Raw genomic sequence first — 16,869 nt, forward strand, 5'->3', positions numbered from 1 at the left:
TCAGTATTAGTGAGTATTACAATATGACAAACATAAGAGCTGCAGAAGGCACATGTACAAAACAGAAACAAAGTTTTCCTCGAAAAAACACATTCTTCAGTGAAATAAACAGGTCAGCTTCATTACAAAGGCCACAACTTAACCCTGCAGTTTATCAGAAATTAGAGTCAATGTTTGCCTCAGATGTTTTTTCTTCTCTTTTAGGTAGGATTCAAGGTTTTGAGCTTCTGTCAAAATGCCCTCCAGCTCATTCATCTGGGAGGTATCTGCTGCAGCTCTCTCACTGCAACAAACCATAAATACTGACGTTAACGAAGTGTGTGGCTGTAGCCCTATTCCCTAGGAGACCTCATGTGATTTGGAAATGATCCGCTGATGGCTATGTTCCGTGCAGTGCACTCGCACTTGATAAGCAACGTCTGCATTTTTACTTGAATTTACTGACATTATCCCCTGGATATGATGTGTTACCGACCATGCCTCCCACTTTAAGTCAGGTTGCCTTTTGGTTATGTGACAGGTCCCTTATGAGAAGTAAACCGCAACACATGCCGCAGTTACAGAGAAGTGTATATGTTCCAAGGTAGTTAAGTTGCAACAGTCCACTATGAAGTTTCGAGAATAACTCAACTTGCCGTGTAATAGTTGTTACATAAAAGGATGTGTGTGATCTCTGATGCAGACCATACTCCGGCTAGACTAACACCTTCACCACACATCTTGCATGAGCAGTGCATGACAGCTACCTCACTGAAACTGCTGCATCTTGCACGTATGTGCTTTCCCACACAGCAGCCCAGCTGCCTTTCCACATTGAATTTGCCCATGATAAACGCCATAAATAATCGAATGTCTCATTTCATTGTAAATGTCATTAAGATTTATTTTCAACAGTAAAGGATGACGTTCTGTTCACAGAAACTAAACAGAAGCAGGACGTGTTGAGTTAAATATAAATGTCTACATTTTATTAATGGCTGTAACACATGTAACACACTATACATACACTAGAGATCAAAATTAGAAGTATTAATACTTGATGTATTCTGAAATATTGTTTTGTTTTTTTCAGAATTTGATAGATTTACCACTGTGGCTAAACCACTGCTGTACCAACATTAGATTCCAGAGATTCTCATACACATTATAATTGTAATGAAAGCACTGTTATGTCCATTCACTGTCTCTTTTTACTGATACGTGGCGCAGTAAAAATGAGACCTTAGATCCCTAGACATTCCACAGTTGACCCGGCTTGTAAAGTTTTACTGGCATCATTTTCAGACGGAAAGGTCATAACTCTTTCATTCTTTAAGCACGTTTTGTCAGGGTTTAAAGCATATTGCATAATGAAGAGAAGATCAAGCGACTACGGATCACAGCTTCTAATCAAATTGTTGAAATATGACCTACCTTAACACTTCAGCATATTTTGAAAATAGCATGCTGACCTCTCTACTTGCACCTGTAACACAAAGAAAAACAACAGGAAGGATGCTGCAAATCTGCGTGAAAAAAATATCTTTACTTTTCTACTACTACTAATTTTTTTTTTCAAATTATATTTATCTGACTGAAGATCTAATGTGAAAACATTAGCCAGGCCACATCGCTTATTTCAATCAGCGCAGTTAAGAGCAGCAAACAGAATGTCTTTACAAGGCGATCAAATTTAAGACACTCTTCACATATCCTGTTTTTCTTTAACATCTCTTAAACGGGGGGGCACGGTGTTGTGGTGGTTAGCACTGTTGCCTCACAGCAAGAGGGTCCCTGGCTCGAATCCTGGCTGGGGCCCTTCTGTGTGGAGTTGGCATGTACTCCCCGTGTCTGCGTTGGTTTTCTCCAGGTTCTCCGGCTTCCTCCCACAGTACAAAGACATGCATGTGTTAGGTCCATTGATGACTCTAAATTGCCCGTAGGTGTGAATGGTTGTCTGTCTCTGTCTGTCTCTGTGTGCCCTGTGATAGACCGGCGTCCTGTCCAGGGTGTACCCCACCTCACGCCCGATGTCAGCTGGGATCGGCTCCAGCCCCCAAAGACCCCGATAGGGACAAGCGATTGAAGATGGATGGATGGATGGATCTCTTAAAGCCACTTAGTGGATGCGTCACCTCATTCTAACTTTCTGTTGGTTCATGTTACAAGCAGTGTGACAGCACAGTAACAACTATGAGATGAAATGATGCATGGATACAGCCTTAGGGTAATGTAATTGCAGGCTGAAATGTAATTTTCCAATGCACTATTTTGTGTGACTGGTAGTATGTATGACATAGCACATACCTGCAGCTGTAGCCTCAAATAAATCTGCGGACCCCTCCAAGCTGGATGGTTTAGAGGGAGCTTTTTTCTTTTTTGGTGGGGATTTGTTTTGATTTGCAGGCGTACGTTCCACCTGATGCAATGAAGAAGAAGAATAAAGGGAGAAGACTAAAAAATTATTCACACATTGAAAAATCTATCTGACAACACAAGGAAAGATCTCAAAAATGAAACCGAAAGCAGTTCAAACTCTATTTCTGTTTCCACAACAAACATTGCTTTAACCCTGGCCCACAGTAAGCAGGTCATTTGCTCTGTATCATTTCCTTTTAACAGACTAGTCTTTTCCTCGGTAAAGGTATTCTTACCTCTTGGGGTGTTGTCTGTTTGGGGCCTTTGTTGCTGTTCCCTGCCACCTTGTTTAATGCTGATGGAATCAGTTTTCCTGCCAATGGTATTGCTTCCTTCATGGTGATGTAATGCTGCTGCAAATGTGAAATGAAATGAACATTGGACATTTTAATTCCCACTAGATTGTTTGTTAATCTGTTTGTCTTTCAATACTATCAGATTTCCACAGTATCTTTAGCGTGTGCTAAGATCAGCTATGAATCCTACGGGTCTTTGAATGATGCTTTTTTGTATTTTCTCTCATTTTATTCTTAAGTCTGCTGTTAAAACCTGCTTTTGTAACAAACTAACTAACATTATGCTGCTCAGGTTGCAGTATACACGTATGGTACAAAATAATATGAATGTCTAGAGAGCAAATAGTTTACGACAGCAACTAAAAACATCTCATCTTGTTTAATGTTAGATGTTAATCACTTTTTGGTGGTGCTCTTAAAACCTTCATATTAACATAGTTAAGCTAGTTACGTTACATAGTGCATCAAATGTGTGTATGCATGTTAGCTAGTTAAGTTACAGGTCTTACATAGCTTTGTTAACTAGCACTTACTGTATATTTAATGTTTTAAAACTCTCTTTTCATTTTTACCTCATTCAGTTAGTCAAAAATATTTAAGTTTATCCTCCGCTTGGCACTAACCTAACTAGCTACATCAAATGTTGAATTAACTTTGGTAAACTAGTCACTAGCGTGTTACCGTTAGCTAACGTTAAGTTAATGTTCAACGGTTGCTGTCGACGGCACATCACCGTTACCCGTGCATTCAGGTCTTTTTAAAGCAACGGTGGCTACTTTACTTACGGGACACACACGGTCTCAGTCGAAGACTTGACTATCTTTTTTTTTACCATTTAGCAGGTTAACAGTAAACTGTCAGTGAGCGCATCGCTAATACGTGTGAATCACAGTCATATTGGAGGTGATTATCGATTTGAACGGTCAAAATAACGGTCTGGCACGTGCGCGTCAGGCAAATGATGCATTCATGGCCCCTCGGTGGCGCAGCTCTGCCGCTGGTCCGCAGGTTAACCCGGGATGCTTTGCCGTGTACTAATGAAAAGTTACTCAAGAAACACATTCATGTAACTTTTATTACATGTAATAACAATATCTGACGGGAAGAGCGTCCATCTGGTGTAGCTACCTACTACTGAATCATACAAACAACAACAAATAAACATCTATGCTCCTTATACAAACGTGGACCACACTGAGAGGACCACACATAGACCCACATAGATTCTCCATATGGCTGTGCTGGTGATGAGCAGTGCGATGGTCTGATCATTAATCAGGGTCACCAGAGGCACAGCCAGACAATTCCCGTTGGAGTGGTAGTAGGACATGTGGTGGTGGCAGAGAAATTAGTATCTTGTTCAATTTATTTCTGCATGGCATGGAAGAAGAAGGAGAAGAATTCCTTTTATTTATCCCGCAAGGGAAATTATTTTTTTTCACTCTGTTATTATTATTATTATTATTATATACACACATACACACATGCACAAACAGGACCTAAACATGCAATTAATGGAGAGATGTCAGAGCGAGGGGGCTGCCAATGGCTCAGCGCCCCGAGCAGGTGGGGGTTTGGTGCTCAACAGCACCTCAGCAGTGCCCAGGAGACGAACTGGTCCAGCCACCAGTCCACGCTCCATTCATTGAACCGGTGACCCTCCGGTTCCCAGCCGAGTCACCTATTGACTGAGCTACTGCCGCCAACTGACTGGCACTGAACAGGGGTTAATTATGATGTTTGCCTATGGCCAACAGGTGTGTACGTTGCCTATAGAAAGTTAGGATCCCCTTTTGAAATAGTCACTTCTTTTGTTTTACAGCCAGAAATGATAATACGTTAAATAAATATATTTTTCCAGCATGATTTAGACATGTTGCCTGTCAACAGTCAAGTGAATTTTTTTTCTTCTAAATGTCTGAAAATTAATAAAAAATGAAAAACTAGAAAAGCAGTGTTGGAAAGGCACCATAAACATTCTCAGGTTTAACCAATCACCTTCCAGATCACACACCACGTTAATTGGCTTCCACCGGACATCAACTCTGGTGTTTTGATTTTACTTCAGAATAAAATCAGCTGTTCCTTTGATTTTACTTTAAAAAAAAATCAGGATTCCACTCCTAGTAGTTTGTGGTAACACAAATAATTCACCATGGTTGGAAAGATGCTTTCAAAAGAGCTCCAGGATAAAGTTGTGGATAGGCACAAGTTAGGAGAAGGATATAAAAAGATTTCAGAGGCTTTAACTCTCCCTCTGAGGCACGTTCAGAGTATTGTCCAGAAGTGGAGGCATATGGATCCACCCAGACCTGGCCTAGATCGGCCCGCCCCTCCAAACCGGAGGACCGAGCCGGAAAAGACTAATCAGGGAAGCTACCAAGAGGCCCATGGTGACCTTGAAGGAGTTCGAAGTGTTAATGGCAGAGGTTGGTCCATCTGTGCATGTGACAGCAATTTCACAAGTTCTACATGTATGACGGGGTGGAGAGAAAGAAGCCTCTTCTGAAAAAATGTCACTCTGAGTCTCATAAAAAAACCTACTGAAGATTCTGATGCCATGTGGAAAAAGGTTTTATGGTCAGATGAGACCAAAACTGAACTTTAAAGGTTGAACTCCAAGCTCTATGTTTGGCATACAACAAACACAGCATCCCTACAGTGAAGCATTGTGGTGGCAGCATCATGTTGTGGGCTTGTTTCTCTTCAGCAGGGACTGGGCAGTTGGTCAGCACTGAAGGGAAAACCTGCGGCCCTCTGTAAGACACTTGAAAATGGGCAGGTGGTTCACCTTCCAGCATGACAACGACCCAAAACACACCTCCATAAAAATAACAGAGTGTCTAAAGGACAGGAAGGTGAATGTCCTAGTGTGGCCCAGTCAGAGCCCTGACCTGAATCCTAGAGAACATCTGTGGATGGACTTGAAGAGTGCCGTCCATCACCGCTCACCAAAGAATCTGACTAAACTCCAACAGTTCTGCAGGAAGAATGGGGAAATATTTCCCAGTCTAGGTGCACAAAGCTGGTAGAGACAGATGCAAACAGACTGATGGCTGTTATTGTTATTAAAGAAAAAGGTGCCTCCACAAAGTGTTACATCTGAGGAGTAATCACTTTTACAACCCTGCTATTATAAAATCACTTTAATGTTAAGGAAAAATGTGTAAAAATCATGCTGGAAAAAAATATTTCCATGTATTATTTCAGCCTGTAAAACAGTAAAAGTGACTATTTCAAAAGGATGTGTATCTACACTGTATCTAAAATGTATGTATTAGATACGCCCATCTATGTTTAAATGAATCCTGTTATTATGCCAGAAGCCAAAAGTTATTTGTAAACTAGATGCTTTTTTGAACAATGACCTTCCTTTATTTAAGTAACATTGTTGTACTTTACCCATATCATTTTGTTATTGTTGTGTGCTCGATTTGTGCCCCATACCATGGGATCATGGTCCTGAGCCACATGAACAAATAACTGAAATTAAATGATACATTAGCCCCTTATATAGATGTGCAGGCAACGAAAGACAAACAGTGCCATTTTATATATTTACTATTATTATTAATATTATTTTAATTGATAATAAGCAGATGAAACTACAGTTATTTAGCCTTGCTTCTTTTTCTTTCCAATTAAGGTTTTAAAAGCATTCATTAAATTATTGCCTCAGAAACTGAGAAAATATTTTTGTCATGGTATAGTAGCAATGCGCTGCCACATTAGGCAGTATATATAGTTCAAGCTCAACATTATTTCAAAGCTATACATTTAAAACACAGATTTTAAAGCTACCAACCAATTAATCAAGTCCTGAGCAGCTCTAAAAGTGACAGATCCATTTCCCAGGTGTAGATTAAGTTATTTATTGCACATAAAACATCCGTTTAATGAAAATAACACAAACTGGCTGTCATGGACATGCAGTGTCTTCAGATCCCTTTAAGTATCCTGCGTGGATTAAATCAATGGGATTAGACAAAAGAAGATTAGAACTACACTGTGAGTAAAGTGGAAATCGGATGAAGCTGTTAAAGTGGTGGGTTTAAATGCAGATCAATGCTGCAACCCTGTGGCAGCAGAGAAGATTATTTCAGTATGTCGAAACAAAAGCATAAGGCTACAACCTCAACAAAATTAAGCACATTTACAGTGATCGTGGATATGTAATCCAATTTGAAAAAATAATCAAACGATGAAGACATGGGTACGGTATCTTCACAAACACAAAAAGGCTTTTCATCAATGACTCACTGAAAATGTTCATGTTCTTTGAGGAAGTTTTCAAATTATGTAATTGAATATGTTGTGCAAGGAATTTTGCTGTAGGAACAGGGGGAATTATTACAATTTCAATGTTCATATGGGTACATGACTATTATACATATATTATACTAAAAATGTCATGAATTGTGCTTTTAATCTTAAACAAATTATTAAAATAATATATTTTACTATAGGTGACGCTAAACCGTTATACTGTACAATGTGATAAATTAACTGTACCATGTGTAAATACTTGGAAGTCCCGACCCGAAGGGGGTGCAACGCTGTTTTTACACTGGACATAAAGTATGAGCTGCTACCCAGATAGCATTAGCAGATGCTCATGCTTAAGTAGTTGCTTGTGTTTCCAGCTGTTACCATATAGGCCAGCTGCAACTGTTCCTCAGGTCAGTGGGAACAAGTAAAAAGCTGTCCGCCTGCTCTCATTGGACTGTTGTCATCTATATTCTTTAAGCTTGGTAACAACAGCGAAAGAGATCAAGATCATTTTCAGCTTATTTTAATCAGTCAGGCTGTATGTAACAACTCAAAGGGATAGTTTGCACAATGTGTGTAACAAGTGTAATATTTCTCCTATAGCCAGCTGACTGCCATTTGGATTATCAGGAAAGCTGCAGAATTTGGCTGCATTGGTATTTAAGCCAATGATTCATAGACATTTTTCCCAACAGACATTTTGACTTGTCATAGCAGGAAAACCACAGGTGATACAAAAGTCGTTAATGATGGCTCAATTTAGTGTCCTATATGGTTAAGCCAGTGAGCCAGCATGCACAATACCAACAGCTTACCTGAATGGCCAGCAGTCCAATGTGATGTTATTAATTACATGTGTTTTATGCATCATGACATGGCAAAATATCTGTTGTGAAAAAGGGCTGCACTTAGAAACTTAAGGTCAAACAAATCCTCTGTCTTTTTTTGAAAAGCTATGGGTCTATATTACCAATATACATTATATATAACATGAGCTAAAACAAGGTGGGACTATGTAAAATGTGAAAAGAAACAGAATGTGATGACTTGCAAAACATTGAAACCCCATATTAAATTGATAATAGCAAAAGGCAACACCTAATGTTGAAACTGAGAATTTTTAAAAAATTACGGTTTATGCCCGTTCTTAATGTGATACCAGCAACACGTTTGAGAAAAAGTTAGGACAGTGGCAACAAAAGACTGGGAAAGTTGAGAAATTATGAAAGCAAACACCTGGTGGAACATCTCAAAATGAATTATGTCAACTGGCAACAGGTCAGTAACCTGACTGGGTATAAAAAGAGCGTCCAGAGAGACTGGAGCCGTTTCTCAATCTGCGTTCTTCCCTGTACTTGTGTACTGGTGGACTTGTGAAACGTCATCAGTCGCAGCCCAAGTACTGTTCCATTTCAATAGTCCACATCTTGCCGAGTGCGGTCCAAATGCCTGGATGTGACTTGCTCCGCCCATTTTGTTGAGGATGCATCGGAGGTGACTCGTGTGGACTTTGGACAGCCAGGTATCCCAGAATGAATTTCACATTAACAACCGTACCGCTTTGCCTAAAACATGTGACAAAGTTGTGTTCCTGTTATTGTAGTCACTGACATCGTTGAGCTTTTTTCTCACTTTCTTTAATTTGCCGATCAACCGTTTCTTCTACCGACGAATGACACATGGGCGAAGTTCCTCGGACACCCTTTTGTAAAAAGAATCCCATCCTTCACCGTCCCCGTGATCTGAGAATTTACAACTTTCTCTGTCAGCATCTCACAGATTTCACAGGCTTTCCAAACGCTCATCTCGTCCGCCGATATTTGGTTGACGTGATGACCAGGTGAGGACTTGCTGTCTCTTGTTCCTGTGATCAGCTGCTTCCTGCTTTTAAAACTCTCGGCTGAGGGTCGCACAGCAGTTCACGTCATCGACACCGCCGCCCAACGTGCCGGCAAGCTACAAAACTCTATTTACATGGAAATCAAGCCGTCAATATGTGTAGGGTCTGAGCGTGCACATTGGGGTGCTGAATCAGGCCGGCAATATACCTCCATCTGTCTGAAAATGTGAACCAGGCCGACAAAAAGGCAGCCAAAATACCGGCTTGCTGTCCAGTGTAAAAACAGGTAGTGAAAGACTGTGCGGGCAAATTTATGCAACTCATTAAAGAATAATGTTTCTCAATATAAAATATGGAAATTTTGGATTTAAGTCTACAGTACATAATATCATTAAAAGATTCAGAGATGCTAAAAAACTATTTTGGATGTTGGTGGTTTTCATTAAAAAAGACTGATTCTCACACTTCCAGAGAACATTGTGTGTGAACACAGTTTGTCTCTGCATCCACAAATGGCAATGGAAACTCTACAATCCAAACTTATCTGGGCCAGAGCTCATATAAAATTGACTGAGGCCAAGTGGAAAACTGTGATGTGGTCCAACGAGTCAAAATTTGAAATTCTTTTTGGAAAATATATACGCCGCGTCCTCCAGGCTAAAGAGGAGAGGGACCACCCAGCTTGTTATCAGCGCACAGATCAAAAGCCAGCATCCGTGATGGTATGGGGGTGCATTAGTGCATATGGCGCCTTTGGGAGACCCCGAGAGACCCCGAACTGTTAAGCAGCTGAAATCCTACATCAAGCAAGAATGAGAAAACATGCCACTTTCAAAATGGCAGCAACTGGTCTCCTCAGTTCCCAAACACTTGGGTGTTGAGTGTTGTTAAAGGGAGAGGTGACACAACATGACCTATGGACCAACTTTTTACAACATGTAAACGAAAGATATAAAAAAGTTGTTAGATGTTGAAATGTTGTCTTGGTGCTATTTCCAATTATATATGGGGTTACAATGATTTGTTTCAAACTAAAAACCTTTTTTTTTTACTTGACTAAAGTTAAGCAGCTAGTTAGTTTCAAATATATTCCTCATGTGGGCATATAAAACATAAAATTGTCCCACACGTCGGCTGTGATCCTGGCCTCCCTGTGGGCTCTTGTGTGAATGTAGTTTTTACCTTCTTTTGCTTCCTTTTGGTGTGCCTGCCGTGTGCTTGTGTGTTTTGTTCTGGAGTCTGTCTCTGTGTTTTGCTCTCTCCCTCATAGTCCTGAAGCCACTGGTGGGCGTGGTCGCTTGAAGCTCCTCTACACACCTGCAGCTCAGCACACCTGTTCTTGATCCTGCAATCAGAGGGTCCAAACTCAGGGGGACTGAGTTTGGACCCAGTTTGGCCTGCCAGCACCACGACACCCAGAGCACCAGAGCCTGGACCCATTTTCCCCCCACTCTCTGAACCATCTTATCTCTAGCCACTCAAACCACCTTTTGTGCTTTCCAATAAAGTCTTCATTATTGTACTTAACTTGTGGTCTGCGTCTGAGTTCTGGTCACCGGTCCTGACAAAAATAATAAAGAAAATTCTAAAGTGCTCTGTTTTGAACCTGACGGGTTCTGAATGTTGTGAAGACAGGAAAATGGTGAGGTCTACACAGACTGTAGCCTACTCATTACTGCCACCATATATATCGAATATTCAGAGAGCATACAGTATATACAATAGATATTGTATCGCATTCAATGGTCCGATAGGAGATAATATGGAACAGATAGACAGATATAGAAAGATAGAAAGATAAATGGGGAGAGACACATTTTGTGTAATCTATGACTTTAGTATTGACAGTCTATAGTTGTCATACTGTTGTCATTCCAGAAATCCAAATAGATAATCCACACCAACCTTGGGTGTTAAAGGGCCATTACAGTGAGCAAGCATCTAACAATGTTACTTTTTAAACCATAATGCAACTTCCTCCAGGGCTCACTTTCTACCTGTGGTCTAACACTGAATAACTTTGTTTTCCTGTGGAAATGGGAGTCCAATCAATAACAATAACTAATTCCAAGGTTTTACAAGAAGGAATGAAATTACAATCCCCAAAGAAAACAATCAATGAAAATAAAGTAAATTGAATCGACCTCCAAGTAGACACACTGTAGAGAAATGTGTCTGGGTAATACTGTTTCAAAGCTTCACTGACAATGAGAGCAGAGTTTGACAGGAGCCTACAGAAAGTCTACCTTGTAAAAATGATTCAAAGGAAGATAAAGTTTGTGTTCTTTGTCACAATGAGGATCTCCAGATTGACAGTTAGTGCAGATAATTCAAAATAGATACAGTTCACTGCAATGCATCAGGAAAAATAAGGACCTTGATGAATGCGCATTCAACAGGAAGTGACCATGCTTATGAATTTGTTTAAAGCCATCAAGACTTCACGATCAGTGTCGTGGACAGATTGCTCCTATCTGAGCTTTTATGAATTTTACCCATGAAATTAATGCATTTGAGTTGTTTAACAACAAATCAGACACTGCCGTGCCAACCAGCCGTGAATCCTACACGCATGTAGAGTAAGACCCAACTATTTTTAATTATTATGTTTTTTAAATACAGGAATCAATATTGTTTTTATTTGAAACAAGTGTTTTAGTCCTTGTCCTAGTACATACTCCAAGGTTGTGTCTATGTGGCCTGTGATAGACTGGCGTCCTGTCCAAGGTGGACCCTTCCTCATGCCCGATGTCAGCTGGGATCGGCTCCAGCCCCGATAGGGACGAGCGGTTGAAGATGACGGATAGATGGATGGATGGATGTAATGTTACACCCAACAATTAGGTCAGTCCAGCCCAAGCTAACACACCTCTGAAGCTCACTTATTAACATGTTATATGTTTGTTTGATCTGTACAAAACCCAAATGAAGAAATGACAAGTTGTGGTTACAGCAGGTGACGTGCTAGACTGTGTCTTGGCTTGGAGCTGTGATTTCTCTGTTGGTGGCCTCTCGACCCCACAGTGAGGATAAGGCTTCAATAAGTCACTGCTACCAGACAAAATTAAATTATGCTAAAGTAAGCTAGCCATCTCCTGCCTGTGGCTTCATACTTGACAGACATATATAAGGGTGGTAGCCTATCAATCTTCTCATCTCTGAAATAAAGCTGACAAATGTATTTCCTGAAATACTTAGTCCTTGACTTGGTATTTGACTTGGACTTGACTGCTGGAAGACCTAGCCTACTGTATACTTAGCCTACTAGCTTAAAAATATATTTAGGTGTAGGCTAGAAACTAAAGAATCCAGACAATTATTAGTCAATGAAATAAATCAGCTACTGTAAGTAAAACAACTCTTAGGCACCGTCTTAAAAGGAAAATGTTCGAATCACATACAATTTATTTGTCAGCATACTAGACCTGAAAGACCCGCAACTGATGTGCAATTGAGATGACTTGTGACGTTCTCTGAAAGACTAGGTGACTCATTTAACAGTTTCCCACATAACAATGTCATCAATTCGTATGATATGTTATTTAATGTTGCTTTTTATATTCTGTTTTTTTAAAGTCATGTTTATATTAGTGGTCATCCTTTGTTTTATTAGTTCTTTTGTCTCGATAAAAAAAGACAATGTGGGGCATCGGAGACTCGTTAACTGCCTTTGTGTGTCCTACTGAGGACCTCGTAAGGGTGTTGGAAATGAGAAGTCTTGTTCTTCCCGACATTCCTATGGCTTGTGAATGCAGCATCGGGGCTGCCAGTAGAAGGAGCTCTTCGGTCTTACCTAATCCACGAGCCAAACATACACAAACATGGCGATATCGCAGGCAGGCAAGATGCAGTCCTCTCTTCGGTGCTCGTTCTATTTATTAGTCCTCTGGGTCGCTGAGATTCAGTCTTCGACCCTCCGTCTGCACACGGAGCAGCGCTACATGCAGCCGCAAAACAGAGGGTTTTTCACAGTAGAAGCAAGTGAGGATTTACCAGGCGGCGACGGAGGAGGCGCAGCGGCTCCAGCGCTGCCTCTGGCCGCTCGTGGTGCCTCTGAAGGCGGGTCGGACTCCGGCGCCTATCCGCAGCATCGAAGCCGCCGGAGCCCTGGTGAATCTGCCATGCCAAAGGTGTACGGGCAGGTAATGTAGTGCAGCTCTATGGTACTAACGTAACTGTCTGATATATATATAAATATATTTTTATTTTTTTTATATATATTTATATATATATACGTACATACATACATACACTGTGCATCACCTCAGACTGCCCCTAAGCTGGCAAGGCTGTGTTGAAGAAATGACACAAGCCCGGGTGTTGCTTTCAAGTCCCATCACCCCCTGCACCTTATGCTGGAGTAGCCCTGACCGTGTCCACTGTTGTGCGGAGAGGCGAGGGCGCAGAGTGCCCTGTTTAACCCCGGAGCAGCGTACCTGGTGAACGGGACAGAACCCGTGCTAGCTTCATTCGTTACATCTCACTGGACACGGGATACAATGACTGTCAACTCACAAACCCGCTTTCCCTTCAGTCGGTTAAGACAACCTGCCCCTGTCCGCTTTTATAGCAGATACAGAAATGACAGAAAAAAATCGTAACTAGCTACCAAGGAGGTTAAATGAATGCCGAAGGTACCAGAAACCCCCCTAAGCTGCCAAGACATTTTAAAGGATGTCGTGCTGAAATTCAATTAGAAAAGTTTGTGTTAAGACACCCTCAAAGCAATTTCAGTCAAAAGCTCCTGGGCCTGGTTGTTTGTATACTTCCTAGACAAATAACCAAGTCCAGTTGCCTTTGACTGAAATTGCTTTGAGGATAACGACGACCTGGACAGATGAGAACATCCACATGCTTGTTAAGACACACCAGTTTCTCAGGGGACGACTCGAAATAGCTGTGGTAAACCTTCACCATCATGTTCTGTCATAACACCTTGGAAATAGAAAATGACTCAATAAATCTTCTGAAGCCTCAACAGTCAAAGTTTTAATTTGGCTTCATGAAGTACATCAGAGTTTGATCGCAAAAGAGTGTCATTTGTAGCTGCAACAAAGGAAATCTGTGGTAAATAAGGGGGGAAGTTAAATTAAGAAGAAGAAGAAGAAGAAGAATTCCTTTTTATTGCCTGCAAGGGAAATTCAATTTTTTCACTCTGTTATTATTATGATACAGGTTACACACACACACACATGCACAAACAGGACTTATATACATGCAATTAATGGAGAGATGTCATAGCAAGGGGGCTGCCAATGGCTCGGCGCCCCGAGCAGTTGGGGGTTCAGTGCCTTGCTAAACAGCACCTCGGAAGTGCCCAGGAGATGAACTGGCACTCTCCAGCCACCAGTCCACGCTCCATTGATGGTCCACACATGGACTCGAACCAGCAACTCTGGATTTGTACCTTTATACCACTCCAGCACCTGCTGCAGTTGTTTGACTCTATCCTAAATTTGCAATATTTGAACATTTTAAACTTGTAGGCAAACACTTGGTTGCATTTAATTGCGTTTCTTGGCATGTTTGGTGTTCCAATTATCCTCATCCCTCTTGTTCTTGTTCAACATGACACAGAACTGTTTGCAGAGGAGCAGTCAGGGTCCAGTGCTGGTTTACGGCATTGTTGTAGGATTACTGGCTGCAGTGCGGTCAGTAGTGTTGGTATAGCCTTGTCATTCATTACAAAGACCAGTCCATCATCAAGTAGTCTGACGTCTTGCACTGGACTGTTGCACCCTTCTAGCCTTCTGGCATTATCAGCTGTGGAACACACTCAGACAACACCATGAAGCCTCTCACAGTAAACCGCAGCAGTCTCAATGAAACATGAATGTCACCTCCGAGTGGAGAAAGAAGGGGAGAGTTAGGGCCGTGTCATTGTGGAACTTTCAGAGGACAGATCTGGTCTGGGAACATGTTAGGTGGTTACACCATAAACACAAATGGTCTAGAACAGTAAAAGGGGAATGGATCTGTGCCTTCATGGTTAATTTCAACAACGCGTAGAAGACGGGCTGAAATGATTAGCTGATTGACAGTTTTTGAAATTACTGAAGGTTTTGAAATCTTTGATAATGGATTGATTGTTGAAGTAGCCTATTTTCTAATCAAAATGTACTTCTCCCAGCTTCGCAAATGTGAATATCAGTAGGTTGTCTTAGTATAATACAAGATAGTATACTGAATATCTTTGAGGTGGGTAAAACCAGCTTCATTTATACAAATCCCTGCTCTTTGGAAACTGGTAAATGTACTTTTTCCACCATTTTCTGACACAAGATTAATTGACTAATCAAGAAAAGAATGTGCAGATGAATCAGTAATGAAATTGATGGTGGATTACACCTTGCTCGAAGCTTTACTGGCTCTAGGGCCATCCAAGGGTCAGACAAGGAAGGTGAAAACCGATGATGATTTGTGCAAAAGAGGGACAATATCATATGGATCAGAGAATACAGACCAGAGACAATAGTGTGGGTGCTTGTGTCATAACATGTGTGGATGCCTGTGGTTGACAAACCCCAGAATGACTTTGTGGAGGAGAAAAAGTGAGTGGAGCAGTGTTTCCCTCCATTATCAGCCTGCTGTCTCACGCTGAAGGCTGCTTCCTCCTAATGTGCAGTCCAAACCCAGTGAACGGGCCAATTAGTCTCCAGAGAGTCGGATCAGGATCGGGTTTTGTTGCTTGTGAAAGATGCAACCGGCAGAGGTTGTTATTAAGTGCTTAGCTTGTCAAGTGTTTGTTTCTGGTGTAAATGGCCTGGCTCGTAAAGAAGCTTGAACAGACATAATGAGTCTGAGCGGGGTACAGTTTGCATACTTAATCATGCATCCATTGGCCTAATCTGTGGGTAGTTTGATGGCTCTTGTTAGACTGGAATGGGCAGGAGTCAGGACTAGGACTAGGATGAAATAAGCTTATATGTTTTAAAAGGACAGGTAAGGGCTGTGGTAGATGCTTCTTTTGTATTTTTTTTGTGGTTTAGTCATTTGATTTCACAGACAAGTATGTCCTTTGTTGTTCAATGTGTGCAACTTTTCTTACTGATTTGATTCCCTAACGCCTTCTTTTTCACTGTTGAGTGTTATTCCAAGTCATAGTTGTAGCTTCAAAGCACCCTTACACAGCTGGGGGCAGAAATGTATAGAGGACACTCGAGCAGCCATCACTGAGGCAACCAATGGATGTCTTGATTGATTCAAGATTCAAGAAGCTTTATTTATCCCGAGGGAAATGATTGTGCAACAGTTTCAATACAAAGATGGGAAAAGATCAGAGTAACAATAAGCTAACATAATCAAATAAAATAAAGCTAACATAAAATAAATCAAAGAATTAACTAAATGTGACAGAATGCAACAGTAGTTGTAGTTAAACGTTTGTGTACACAATATACAACAATACGCACCGTGCAGTTTAGCAGCATATTGAAATAAAATGAGTACAAACTAAATAAGTGATAGATGACAGTGGAGTTATCATTATCCGCAGAAGCCACGATGCAAACGATGCTACCGCAATCTTTAGACCAAGGTAGGCAATACTTCCATTTTAGCGTTTACCGCAAAACAACAACAAGCAGAGTTCAAAACTCCACTGACACAATTCCTCAAACAAAACTATAAAGACGTATCAGATAGGTGACGTTCTGTTTTATAATAAAAAACTAAACAAGGAGGCATTCACAAGGACAGCTACGGTCCAGCTGCTAATTCAAGGTGATTTTTGATTCGTATATATGAACAACATCCACACGTGTCAGCGAGTTAACATTTTCTTTTTTATCTGTCATACTGAGACGCACGTTACATGATGTTTGGATGGCTCCTGGGCACATCTGTTACATTAATGCCTTATGTTATGGAGCATATAGCAGCCTGTACCTCGTATTAATGCAGCCTCGGCTAATCAGTTAGCACGCCTCTGTACGCTTCAGTCAGTCTTAACTTAATACTTTGGCAAATGTTTGCAAACACTGGTAATAAGCAATACAGCAACGTGATTAATAAAAATGTTCATTGACAGTAAATATAGTTGATTAATATACTGGCAGCAGTTATGAT

The 16,869-nt window shown here is 40.9% G+C and overlaps 1 protein-coding gene across 1 annotated transcript in view; it reads left to right on the top strand.

Moving 5' to 3' along the window:
- The first annotated feature begins 12,608 nt into the window (after positions 1–12,608).
- Positions 12,609–16,869, top strand: part of sorl1 (sortilin-related receptor, L(DLR class) A repeats containing) — a 104,409-nt gene continuing 100,148 nt past the window's right edge. Inside the window, exon 1 of the mRNA XM_083913918.1 lies at positions 12,609–12,944. Coding sequence (XP_083770044.1) covers positions 12,624–12,944 — 321 coding nt within the window. The 5' untranslated portion in view covers positions 12,609–12,623. The remainder of the gene's footprint in view (positions 12,945–16,869) is intronic.

This window comes from Echiichthys vipera (genome assembly GCF_963691815.1).
Source record: "Echiichthys vipera genome assembly, chromosome: 5".
In the NCBI taxonomy this organism is placed as follows: Eukaryota; Metazoa; Chordata; class Actinopteri; order Perciformes; family Trachinidae; genus Echiichthys; species Echiichthys vipera.